Source organism: Urocitellus parryii, chromosome 11 (assembly GCF_045843805.1).
Source record: "Urocitellus parryii isolate mUroPar1 chromosome 11, mUroPar1.hap1, whole genome shotgun sequence".
Lineage (NCBI taxonomy): Eukaryota > Metazoa > Chordata > Mammalia > Rodentia > Sciuridae > Urocitellus > Urocitellus parryii.
Window position 1 is genome coordinate 64,431,867 of NC_135541.1, and position 13,881 is coordinate 64,445,747.

At 37.7% G+C, this 13,881-nt stretch overlaps 1 protein-coding gene and 1 pseudogene across 2 annotated transcripts in view; one reads left to right on the plus strand and one right to left on the minus strand.

Annotated features, from left to right (window-relative positions):
- The first annotated feature begins 1,520 nt into the window (after positions 1–1,520).
- The window catches only part of Samd13 (sterile alpha motif domain containing 13), a 57,411-nt gene continuing 45,050 nt past the window's right edge, over positions 1,521–13,881 (plus strand). Inside the window, exons 1-2 of one of the 2 annotated variants that reach the window (XM_026406147.2) lie at positions 1,521–1,584; positions 6,278–6,362. In XM_026406147.2, the coding sequence (XP_026261932.1) occupies positions 6,310–6,362 (53 nt within the window). In that variant the 5' untranslated portion in view covers positions 1,521–1,584; positions 6,278–6,309. Of the gene's footprint in view, positions 1,585–4,684; positions 4,771–6,277; positions 6,363–13,881 lie in introns of those variants that run through there. The other variant, XM_026406148.2, reaches the window with a different exon arrangement.
- LOC113194880 (elongation factor 1-beta pseudogene) lies at positions 13,245–13,744 on the minus strand (annotated as a pseudogene).

The window sequence follows — 13,881 nt, forward strand, 5'->3', positions numbered from 1 at the left end:
GTAGTATCTAAGCCCACATTTCCAACTGCTATTTGGTCATTCACATACAGAAATCCTCAAGTTAAGCACATCCAAAATCAAACTAGTCATCTTCCTCCAAAATCTGTTATTCCACTGGTTGTACCTATTTGTGTGAATGGCAGCATCATCCAATTCACGCCATCTAGAAATGGCAAGCATCTTTGATTCCTGTTCCTCAGACCCCACAATCAGCTGATTCCACTGCCCTGTTCTTTTCCCCTTCAATGTGTCTCATAGCTGCTTCCTTTCTGTCACAGTAGGTCAAGATATCACTATCTGTAGCTTAGAGTATTGTCAAGCCTCCTAACTGGCACTTCCACTGCAATCCGTCTTTTGATACTCCCACGAGCAGTTTCTGTAGATAATAATAGTAGCCAGTACTAACCGAATACTCATGATATGCCAGGCACTATTGTAACTGCTTCCGGTCTTCTTTAATCTGCCCAATCACATCACAAAATAGGAATTATTTTTACTTAAACTTTAAAGATCAGGCAAAAGTGGTTTGTAGAGGTTAAATAACTCAGGTCACAGAATTAACTCAGAAGTGACAACATCAGGATTCAAGTTCTCTTTGGCTTCTAAATGTTTGTGCTTTTCTTTCTGATACAACTTTTTCATATTGCCTCTAGCCTGCTTGCAATCTTCTGTTGAGTATTCCTATCCAACTGCCTTTTCCTTCCCCTTGTATTCTTCCAATCCATGGGTACTTCTTTTATTTCCTTATTTACTAAGGATTATTATTATTATTCATTAGCTATTGCAAGAAAATCCTTCACAACAGGCCCCTTTTCTTTCATTGTATCCATTACATCTATCCCCAGCCCTCCTTTTCCCCATCCTCTCTTCCCAGCTGCTAAGAGAAGGACTACAGAAGGAAATGAATAGTATGGGTTGGTTCCAACTCCACAGGTGTGGATACACAAAACTTTCTGCAACTTTACTTTTTCTCTAAATTCCAGTGTTGCTTTATGGTTCTAACATAATGAAACGCTGAAGTAAAAGTGCTTTGTAAAGAGTGCTGTTGAGCATTCTACAAATGCAAGGTGCAATTACTCACCCTCCCTTTGCATGTCCAGGGCTTCAACTGGGTTATTTTGTGAGCAACTGAATAGGTGTTTCAAGCAAAGACTGAATGGGGCGAATGGAGAGTAGAACCCTAAATAATATTGACCCGGGAAATCTCTAGTTATTATTACTGCTAAAGTCCAGCTTAAACTTCAGCAGGGTTATCATGAGCAAGTAAAACAGGAAGCAAATGGGATTACCTGAAAGCCTCCACGTTAAAAAATCTCTCTAGAATGCTCCCCCTGACCTCAACTCTCTGGAAGTTTTAAGTTTCTGCAAGCGTCCTCCCTCACATTCACAGGGCCCCTTCCAGGGCCCTTCCCTCTGGACTCTGCACTCCGCTTCCCCGAGCCCACACCTCTCGGACCCCCGCCGGCCCACGGTGGACTACAACTCCCGGCGTGCCGCGCGCGTCCGGCCGGCTGCTCGGGGCTCGGCGCGTGGCGGCCGCCGAGCTCTGCGCGGGGCAAACCTCCCGGCGCGGCAGTGCGGGAGGTAAGTGATGGGCACGTGCGGCGAGGGCCTGGGAACGCGCCCGCCCTCTCCCCTCTCCAGGATGAAAAGAAGCAAAGATCACCACACTGGTGAAAAAAAGAAAAGAAAAAAAGCGCCCCGCCCTCCCTCGTGTCTTCTGTGTGTCCAGCGCTCCCGCAGCTTGTTGCACTCACGGGCGTGGACTCTGGTCACTCTGTCCTGGAGTGGAATTGGGGGCAGAAGCGTGCCCAGTTCCGCGGAGAACCGGGGCGAGCCGGGGGCTGCGGGACCGAGCGTGCAGGACGGGACAGGGTGGAGGCACAGCTCGCGCCACACCCCCAAACCCCTTTTCCAAAACGGGCTCCACCGGGGAGTCCCCAGACCAAAGACCTGGCACTATTTCTCTTTGAAAGTTTCAGCCAGAAACTTTCCACTCTCTTTGGAACGTGCCACACGAGTCGTTTTACTCTCTGCTGGAGGCGCAGGTCCAAGAGGCTGTGTCCTGTCCCCACACCCACTGCCCCTTCTCCAGGATATGCTTCCTTTTCCCTTGAGACGCCCTTCGGGACTCTAGAGTTCGCCCCTGCCCTTGGCTACTTCGTGGGGGAGATCCGGGACAGGGGCCCTGGCGGGTGGCTTCTTTAGTACATAGCTGGCTTTCCATTAGGAGTCTGTACTGCCTGGGGGATGAGTGCCGATCAATAAAAGAAGCCAATGGAGGCACGAATCCCCCTCCCACCCCCCACCCCGTTTGAGTGTACTTCCAAATGGGCTCATATTTTCTGCTCCAAATCCCAGGACCTCCAAAGTTATTTTAGCACATCGTATCATGTGCTGAATCCTTATTTGTTTGCCGCCCCCCCACCACACACACATACACAAACATACACTACATACCATGAGTTCTGTATCCACACATAGGACACATCACAAACACATATAACACACAGTATTTACCGCAGTACACACATCATACATACACACTATGTACCTTCAGATCATTCTTGTCATTTGAGAAAAGAGTTAATGTCAAACTGTTTGCCTGCGCATGTGAGAGAGTGGGTGAGTACTAGTATATTTATATTCATAAATGTTAGTTTATTACCAAAGTTAGAAACTCACTGGTAAGTGAAACCTCCTGTTGTCATAGTTTAGAATGCCTCTGTGGCTCACTTTTTTATCAAATAGGACTGATTTCTAACAGCACTTTCTGAAACCTAACACTTTGTTTAACTGGCAAACTTTTGAACACAGCAGGCATGGTGGGAGGGGATGTCCTTTTCTATATGTAAGGGAAAAAAAAATGCTTGGAAAAGCTTCACAGAATCTTTCCTCCTGTGAGTGTATCTAAGGAAGAATTGGGTGTAACTACATTTTATTTGCCTCTTTCCCTTCAAGAATGGTGAGCCAAGTATACTTTTGTTCTCAGCAGTGCTGTCAGGATACCCTCCTTGTGGCTCCACTGCTCACAGGACTCAAAGTCCAGTTCTTGTCCTTGGATTTAGTTGGAAAATGGTTCAGGAATTTCAGATCAAGTTCAAAAGCATTATGGAATCTTTGTCGAAAGCTCTTTATCTTCCATTAGAGTACATGATTTTGAACAGCAGTGGTGACACATCCACCAAAAAAAAAAAAATACTAGAAATATTTGAACACTTAAAATTGGTCCCTATTTCATGATTGTTTGCTTTTGCAAGAGGGCAATGGAAAAGATGGGTGAGGAGAGTACTAAAAGTATTTCTCAGCAGTGGTCTTTCAGGAAATTGAAGATTTGTAATCTCATTCCCAGAATAAGTAAGGGAAAAATTTTTGACTTTGCAATTCAGGTTCCAAATTTAGATCATAGTTACTGATCTCCTAATGCCCCTTAAAGATTACTAAAGGAAATTGGAGGCAGGCCACTTTCTTCTCGATTCTGTCTGAAGTCTAAACAACATCACAGTAGCAGATATTTTTTTCCAGAATAATTCTGGGAGTTGTGCGTGTGTTCTGAAAGGTTTTGTGCCTATTTTGACCTAAAAGTATCCAAATGTTGATTGGTGTTTATTTCAATGAAGAAGTAATCATGAATATTTTCTATATGTGTAAAGAACAGTTTTTGTGACTCCCCCTCCTCCACCCCCATACACACACAAGTGTTTCCCAGCCAAACCAAGGAACTGTGAGACTGACCAAGGAAACTTATATGGAACTTATAGGTAGACTAGCCTCTCTAGTCTACCTCCCATTTCCTAAATTGGGATTTAGGATGATAGTGGGAGAGACTATGTATTTGGGAGTTGGCAGTATATTTTCTTATTTTTATGTGACTCATACTCAGTACCAGGTTCTCATGGGCTGTAAATGTAGTTTGCATTTGTTGGATTATGCTTTTTATGTAACTGGGATAAATGAAATCAAACCTCACAGAACTAGTTGTTTTCCTTTTGTAGAATAAGGCTTTGTTTCTGTTTGAGTTTTTGTTGGTTTCGCTGGATAAGATGAATGCCAAAATAAAAGAATGTGGGTGTTTTCAGGAGATCTGGTCATCTATTTTCCATCCTCTGTGAAATATGCTATTTCCTGCATAATGAAGGAAAGGGATTTGCTACTGGGCAGTAGTTCCTCATTCTCACAAAGAGATTACTTAAAAGCCAGCGCTAGGAACTTTGTCCACATTTCTCTATTAGGAAAAACGAGTAAGGCAGGACTCCAGCTTTTGATTGTTCCCTGAGTAGAGCCTGTAAGCCATGGGCTCATCTTATTTTTCCCACAGGGGAGAAAAAAAGAAATAGTTTTGAAACATGGCATTCAATCTCAGAACAACAGTAAAGACATGTAGCAACCGTGAAGGGGTGGGAGAAAATGAAGAGACCTATTAAGACAGCTTGTTTTTCTTAGTACAAGACAGGTGCAGGGAAAATTCTGCCGGTTTTGGACCCATGATTCATCCACTTCCACTAATTGTGCTGAAGGTAGTTAGCCAAAGTGAACAGGCACACTGTAGCTTTAAAAAGTCAGCCATGAACCAGAAGGCAGTTGGTGCAGCTTGTGTGTGATTCCTAACGTCATGTTGGCTGAGAGCCAGCCTGGTTTTATTTCACTGTGTCAAATTGTACCTCCTTATTGAATTCCTTTGCCAGCCTACTTTGTGAAAGAAAACATTGGGGTTTCTTTGGCTGTTCTTGATAAGCCTATAAAAATATGATATGTTTTAGTTGCTTATAGGTAGGTTTTCTTTTTACTCTTCCACCAAAAAAAAAAAAAAAAAAAAAAAAGAAATAGGGAAGAAAGAAAATAATAGTAATAAGACAATGTAGTGTGATGTTGCAGAGTATCATTGTGAGTGTTTTGTTTTGTTTTGTTTCTGAGATGCTTAGAAAATGGTGAATGTGTAACAGTTTCCAACTGAAGTGAAATCCTTCTGGTAGCCTGGAGCAGTAGCACTGCTTCCTGCCTACTCTGTGCCGGTGTGGGGATGTATGCTGATAGCTATGTGTAGATTAAATGTTGCTTTTCTTGGCAGAGATCTAAGTGGTTTAGCACCTGGAAGTTTGTGTGTGTGTGTGTGTGTGTGTGTGTGTGTGTGTTTCAGGAGTGAAGATCATCCCACACTTGCGGTGTTATTTGTTAATCATCTACTTCTCTAACAGTGATAAAAATCTTGTGAATATACTAAATGATGCACTTGCCATGTCAGAGTAATCCCTGGAGAAGGAGTGCCGAAGTATAAAGTGATTTGAAAGGAAATGTATTTAATTGATGGCTTCAGCTGAATAAGAACAAACCACGTTTCTGGGATTAGTTTTTCTGTTTTATTTTGTTTCTGGGTTTTTGTTTGTTTTGTTTTTCTTTTCTTGAAGCAGTTTTGTTCCTAGCTTTTTCATCGTGTTAATTGCCTATTTAATTGTGGAGGGTTTTCATTTTTTTTTTCACAGTCCTCATCCTACAAACAAAAAGAGTGGTAGATGTTACTATATCTTCTTAAATGTTTTGGTGATTTTATATAAATTGAATGAGCTGCCTACCCTCGCTTACACACACACACACACACACACACACACACACACACACACACCAGCACCAGCACCACCTTTCTGTACTAAGGACGATCTGGCTTTTTTTTTTTTTTTTTTTTTTTTTTGTGAGCTTCCTGCTTTACTAACAGCATGGTCATCTCCCAGACTGGTTTTTGAGGCTTTCGTTGAGAATATGTGAGGTAGGGGGATACTTGCTGACAAAAGCTGTAAGTGCGATCCTGCATTACAATGAAAAAAATCTGGGAGCAGAGGGAGTGGACAAAAAAAAAAAAAGAAAAAGCAATAAAAGAAATCACAGTCTATGGTGGGAGGGGGCAGGAAAAGGGGGATTTTTTTTTTTCCTCCACTTCGACTCATTTATGAGTTGCAATATCTTAAGTGAAAGCTTGGCACCCAGAGGAAGCTGTGCCAGGTCACACAGCACTTGTTTTGAACGAGGATTCAATTTCATTTGCAAATGCTTATTGTCAAGGCTGGGAGTGCCAGTACAGATGAAAGCACCCCAATTCATCTATCTCCTTCAGTTGTTTAGGTTTAATCACATCTATCCAATCACCCAGGGAACTAGAGATTTAAACAAACATACGTGAACTGGTGTGAAGCTGTAAAAAGGAACCATTATGTCTGATTCAGAATATATATTCTACTCTCACCTTCTCAGAATTAAACACAAGCTTTTCTCCCTTATTGATTAGTTGCTGAAGTAAAGAAACCCTGCAGCCTTCCCATGCTATCTGTTGACATGGAAAACAAGGAAAATGGCTCTGTCGGTGTAAAAAAGTAAGTGAAGCTGGCTTCTGAGTTCTGCTTCTGCAAACAACGGAGGGACTTGGTTTCTGTTTTTACAGGTCTTGCTTATCTTACTACAGTACACATTTGGGGGGGTTGTCTTAGTTTTTCTACACTGGCCACCAGCCTTCTTGGTCTCTTACCCAACTTCAGTTGCATTTTTCGGTATTGCATTTCCAAGGCAGGCATGACTCAGATATCAAAATGGGCACAGATCAGTGTAGCAGGCTATGGAACCAGGAAGATTGAGGATTTCAGCCCTGTATTCCCTAGAAACAAAAACAAAATAAACATAGACTCTGCCTTCCAAGTCTATAGGCTACTAGGATAGGGGCAGAAAATGGGAGTTTGATTCTTTTTTCTTCTTCCTTTTTTTAAAACAAAAAATAAATAAATAACCTCCAACTCTCAAAACTGAGAGCTGTAGTTAAAGAAGAGAAATGCTTCAGTCAGACTACTAAGTTGAACAACTTCTCTGCCCTGATTTGTTAAACTGTTCCTTGAATGTGAAATATCTCAGTGCCTACCATGGTGTTCTATTTTAATATCTGTTCCCACATTTGAAACTTCTGATTATATTTATTGTGTAAGGGTTAAATGCTTGATTTTTTTTAATTAAGAAAATTCAATTGTATTATATAGCATTATATTCTAAATCAGGACAAAGCTAATTCGAAAGATATCAGTGAGTATACTAAAACTGTATATTCATATTTAAGAGTTGTATTGAAGCTTGATTACAAAGAGAAAATAAATTCTGAGACAGTTTTATCTATATGGTTTAAAATTGTCAATTTGAATATTGGAAGAAACTAATTAAATGTAATCCATAGAAACTGTGATATCTAAATTAGGAGACAGTGTGCTATGTTTATGAATAGAAGCATATTTTGCTTCACAGCAAAATTACATTAAAATTAACTTAATAAAATCTGCTTCTAAAATTCTCATGTAATTTGTATATTAATGCCACACTGCCATGCTTACTCCCATTCTTAAAGTTGAACATAGAGAGATGGAGGAGGAATGAAAGAAATGGATCCTTCTTTATGAGGTAGATGATTGCTGTCCAGTGGTAGTTGTAGCAGTCATGGAAATATTCTGTGCTTGTGATGGCCAAAATGGTAGCCACTATATATTGCAGTTAAGAACTTGAAAGGGGACTAGTGTTAACTGATATACTGAGCTCTAAATTTTGCCTAATTTTAATAAATTTAAGCTAATAACTTTATTGAAATATAACAAATTACATGTGCTTAAAATGTAAAATTTGGTAAGTTTTGACATTTGTGTATACCTGTGAAACCACTGCCACAGTTATGATAATGAATGTATCCTTTATCCCCAGTTACCTTATAACCCTTTATAATCTCACCTTCTCTTTTCTGCCCTTGTATCCCTGGGCTACCATTGAAATGTTATCACTACAAATTAGTTTGATTTTTCTAGAAATTTGTATATATGTATATATGGTCTGGTGTCTCACTAGACATAATTCTTTTGTGATTTATTCATGTTATTACATAGTTCATTACTTTTTGTTACTAGTATTTCATTATTTGGATATAAAACAGATTAATAACTGTCCATCTATATGATGATAGATATTTGAGTTGTTTCCATTTTTTTAGATGTTACAAATTAAGCTGCTTTGATCTAGTACAGGTCTATTCTGTGGACATATGCTTTCATTTATCTTCCATGGAAGAGGAATGGTATTGGGTAGTTTATGACAGGTGTGTATTTAATTTTTAACAAACTGACAGATTATTTTTCAAACTGGTTGTTCCATACACATTCCTACAGTAGACTGTGAGTACATAAGTTGTCCTATGTCCTTGTGAACTTAGTATGACCAATCTTTTTCATATTAGACATTATATTTGGTATAGGTTTAACTTTTATTTCCCTAGTGACAAGTGATGTGGAGCATGTTTTCATGTGCTTATTTGAATTTCGTATATCTTCTTAGATGTAGTATTATTCAGATATTTTTTCCTCTTTTATTGGTTTATTATTTTTTCATATTTGTTGCATAGAAGGTTTTTATATAATGCTAATACAAGTTCTTCATCATATATAAGATTTGAAAATATTTTCTCCCAGCATGTGGCTTATCTTTTTATTCTCTACAATGTTCTTGAAAGTGCAAACATTTTTTTAGTTCTGACAAAGTCTTACTTATCAATTTTTCCTTTTATGGATTATGCTTTTCATGTCATATTTAAGAAATCTTTGCCTAAACAAAGTCTCAATGATTTTCTCCATTTTCTTATAAAAGTTTTTTATGGGTTTAGGGTTTAGGGCTATGGCTTTTGGGGGGTGGGGGGTAAACAGGGATTGAACTCAGGGGCACTCGACCACTGAGCCACATCCCCAGCCCTACTTTCTATTTTATTTAGAGACAGGGTCTCATTGAGTTGCATAGCACCTTGCTGTTACTGAGGCTGGCTTTGAACTCTGCTCCAAGTTGCTTAACACCTTACTAAATTGCTGAGGCTGTCTTTGAACTTGTGATCTTCCTGCCTCAGCCTCCAGAGCTGCTGGGATTACAGATGTAGGCCACCATGCCCAGCAGGACTGTGATTTTTGAGTTAATTTTTTGTGAAATATGAAATAAGAATTGAAGTTTTTTTGTTGGTGATAGTAGCTGTTTTTTTGCCTGTGGATATCCAAATTTTCCAGCACCGTTCGTTCAATGCTCCTTCAACTTTATTGAAAAATAATCAATCATACATGCATGGGTCTATTTCTAGACTCTCTATTCTGTTGCTTTTCACGCACACACACACACACACACATGCACCAACGCAACACTGCTTTGATGACTATAGCTTTGATAACTATAGTCTGAAATCAAGTAGTGTTAAGCCACTTAACTTTGTTGTTCTTTTTCAAGATTGTTTAGCTCTTTACATTTCCATGGTAATTTTATATTCAGCTTGCCAATTTCCACAAAACAAACAAACAAAATACCTGCTGGCATTTCAATTGACATTGGCATCAGTCATTTTGGCAAGAGCGGACATCTTAACAATACTGTGTCTTCCAATAAATGAACATGGTATGTTTTTCCAATTATTGAGGTATATTTTACTTTCTCTTAGCAGTGTTGTGTAGTTTTCAGTGTACAGAGGTTACACATTTTTGTCAGATGCATCCCTACATATTTCATGTTTTTTTATGCTACTATAAGCAGTATTGATTTTTTATTTTGAATTTCTAGTGGCTTATTGCTACTATAAAGAAATACAATTGATTGTATTTGATCTTGTGTTCAATAACCTCTAACTCATTTATTATTTGTAATTCATAATAAATTTATAGTTTTAAAAACATAGACAGTTATATTTTATTTCTGCCTCTTAACTATGGATACCTTTTATTTATATTTTCCATTTTTATCACACCAAGTAGAACCAACAGTAAAATATTGGGGAAACCTGGTAAAAGCAGGCATTCTTGTTTGATCCTCATCTTAGTTTTGTTTTTTTTTTTTTTTTTTTGGTACTGGGGATTTAGCCTGGGAGCATTTTACCACCAAGCTACATCCCCATCCCCAGCCCTGTTTTTAAATAATTAATATATTAATTAGTTTAGAGATAAGGTCTTGCTAAGTTACTGAGGATATTTTTATTTTGGCCTGGAATTTGCAATGCTCCTGTTTCAGCCTCCCAAGTTGTTGGAATTACACACTTAAGCTACTGTATCTGGCTCATCTTAGTCTTTTTCTTATGTTTGTTCTCTTGTATATATGTGCCCCCCCATCTGCCTTTAACATTTTTTTGTCATTTATATTTTAAGCAATTTGATTATGAGACTTGTGTTTCTTATGCTTGGGATTTGTTTTGTGTCTTAGGTCTCTGTGAGGACTTAGTTTTCATCAAGTCTAGAAAGTTTTCAACTATTTATCCACTTATGTCTACATTTAATTACTTGATATAGTTCCAAAATTCACTGAGGCTCTGTTCATTTTTTTTCAGTCTGTCTTGTATTCATCTGATAAGATTCTATTTCTTTGCATTTAAGTTACTAACCTTTTCTTTAAAATTTTTCATCCCAGCTCAGCACCATGTGCAGGCAGAGGAATGGGAAGTTGTGCTCCATTTGGGTACGATGTGTCAAAATGCATTCTATTGTCATGTATAAACTAATCACAACAAATAATAAATAAGTAAATAAATAGTGTTAATATCACCAGATCAGAGCTAATATATGAGGGCAAATTATATGTGATAGTAGAATACATAATGAAGAAACAATTTGAAATAACTATGAAATAAGTACACTTATAAAATCTCATCAGATGAGTATGAACAAGTTGAAGAACACTGTCAAAAGATTCTGTATAAGAAACAGATTATGCTTTTATATGGGAAGGCAGGATGCTATCAGTAGAATATTACACCAGATTAATTTGTAGATTTATCATATAAGCACTTAAAATCCACCAAATAATTTTTGAATTTTGACATGATTGTTCTACTCATAAGAAAGTATCATAAAAATCATTATCATTTAATTCTTTCAAGTATGCCTAAATTCTTCTAGATTAACAGCAGGATAAATGGAATCTGTTACTTTGTTTAGAGGCATAATTTATAATTAAATTAAACTATTCAGATGTGCTTGCTGGCTTGTGCACTTTACTGGATCATATATAAACCAGTAAGAAAAGAGTTAATTCTCTCTTAAGTTATGTTTATATGTATGTGTGTATAAGGATTTCACTATCAGTTATCTTTGAATGTGCATTTTAATCATCTGGTTTCTGCCTTAGTCTATTTGAAATTTGACAGTGTCCATAAAGTATAGCAACCTAAAACATCAAAAAAGTTTTTTTCATCTCTTGTTAATCTGACTCCATGTTTTTTTGTTTGTTTTGTTTTGTTTTGTTTTTTGGTACCAGGGATTGAATTCAGGAGCACTCAATCACTGAGCCACATCCCCAGTCCAATTTTGTATTTTATTAGAGACAGGGTCTCACTGAGTTGCTTAGCACCTCACCAGTGCTGAGGCTGGCTTTGAACTTGCGATCCTCTTGTCTCGGCCTCCGAAGGTGCTGGGATTATAGTTGTGTACCGGCTCCCAGGAATTTTTCATTTCAGACAGCATAGCTATTACCTCTAAAAGTTAGACTTGGTCTTTTTCAAAGATTTATTCCATATCTCTACTTAATATTTTCAGTCTTTTCTCTAGCTTCATGAACATATAGAATATAGCCTTAATATGTTTCTATGTCCCTATCTATTAATTTTATCATTTAGATGATTTCTCAATTTAGTTTACTTATTTTTCTTCCCATTGTGGATTGTATTTTCATACTTCTTTGCATGTATTGTTATTTTTTTATTGAAAGCTAGACTATATAATCATGCCTTGTTGGATGGTGGATGTTTTTTATATTCTTATAAATATACTAGGATTTTTGTTTTGGTTTGGTTTTTGTTTGTCCTGGGATGCTTTTCTTGATGTGTCCTTATCTGGTTTTGGTATGAGTGTAATACTAGCTGCATAAAATGAGTTTGGAAGTGCTTCATCCCTTTGTATTTCATGGAATAATTTGAGGAGTATTAACAACTGTTCTTTAAACTTTTGGTAGAATTCAGCTGAGAATTCATATCTGGTCATGAGCTTTTCTTTGTTGAAAGACTTTTTATTACTGCTTCTATTTCTATCTCATTGCTAGTTATTAATCTGTCTAGGATATCTATGTCTCTTGATCTAGTTTTGGCAGATCATATTTGTCTAGTAATGTATCCATTTCTTCTAGGTTTTCTAATTTAATGGAGTCAGAATTTTCAAAATAGTCCCTAATGACCTGCTGAATATCTGTGATGTCTGTGGTGATTTCTCCTTTTTCGTCTCTAATTTTTTAATTTGGCTTCCTCTCTCCTCTCTCCTCTCTCCTCCACCCCCCTCGTTAGTTTGGCTAAGTCTTATTTATCTTTTCAAAGAACCAACTCTTTGTTTATTGGTACTTTCTATTGTTTTTTTATTCTCAATTTCATTGATTTCAGCTCTGATATTAATTCTTTCTTTCTACTGATTTTGGAATTGGTTGGATCTTCTCTTTCGAAGAGCTATGAGATACAAAATTGGGTTGTTGGTGATCTTTTTGATTTTCTTATGTAGGCACTCATAGTTATAAACTTTCCCCTTAGAACTGCCTTTATATCATTCCAAAAGTTCTGGTATGTTGTATCACTGTTTTCATTTGAGTCTAAGAATTTTTAAATTTCTCCCTTAATTTCTTCTTTCAACTGTTCATCATTCAAAACTATCGTTCAATCTCTATGTGTTTATATAGTTTCCATAGGGTTTTGTCATGTTGATATCTAATTTTATTCCATTATGATCTAATAAGATGCAAGGAATTACATAATTTTTTTGTACTTGCTAAGAGTTGCTTTGTGGCCCAGAATATAGTCAATTTTTTAGAAGGTTTTATGAGCCACAGAGAAGAAAGTGTATTCAGCTGTTGTTAAGTTCATTTTATTTATAGTATTTCTCAGGTCCAAAGAGTTTCATTTTCTGCATGACTTATCTAATGATGAGAGAGGTGTGTTTAAATCACCCAGTATTATTATGCTGGGGTCTTCAATTCAAGTAGTGTCTCTTTTGTGTAATTATTTGCACCAATTTTTGAAGCATACATATTTATTATTATTTTATCTTCTTGTTGGATTGTTCCCTTTATCAGTGTGAAGTGACCTTCTTTGTCTCTCTCCATGATTTTGGTTTGAAGTCTGCTTTGTCAGATATGAGAATAGCTATTCCTGCTTGTTTTGGGATTCCATTTGCATTGTATGTCAATTTTCATCCTATAGCGGTCTTTGCCTGTAAGGTGCATCTCTTCCAAGCAACATATACTTAGGTCTTGTTTTTTAATGTCTTATTTTTTAATGTTTTTATATTCGACTCATCATCCCAAGGTTTCACATCTAGTAAGATGGAAGACATGGCGACAAGTGCAGGTTTTTTGGCTTTCTTTGACTCATACTGTGCAAGGCATTCCTCCCTTAGCCCCTTTGCTTCTTCACTTTCCTCCTCATGAGATAAAAGAGATGTATGGCATCATCATCTTTGTTCTCTGTAGCTCCACCCCCTGTGGTATCTTCCACCTTGGCAGGGCCATACTTGCCCAAAGCTTTCTTCACTCCAGGAAGGCTGGGCTTTTCCATTTCATAAGACTTGATGTGATTATACCAACATAGGGCATGGCACAAGTCTGCAGGTGGTCCGCCAGAGACTGATTCAAATACTGCCACATCTGCTTGTAATGGCACATACCCCTCGATGTAGCTCTTGTCTACCACGTAATCATTGAGCATCTGAAAGCCAGCTGGGCTTTCCAGGTCTCAGAAACCCATGGCCTCATCTGTTACTGGTAGCTGGATAACAGTGGAGGAAAGAACTCCTTTTCAATTTTGAAAGAGAACTTTGCTGGATATAACAATCTTGGTTGGCAGTTATTTTCTTTCAGTACTTGGAACATATCATTCCAAAT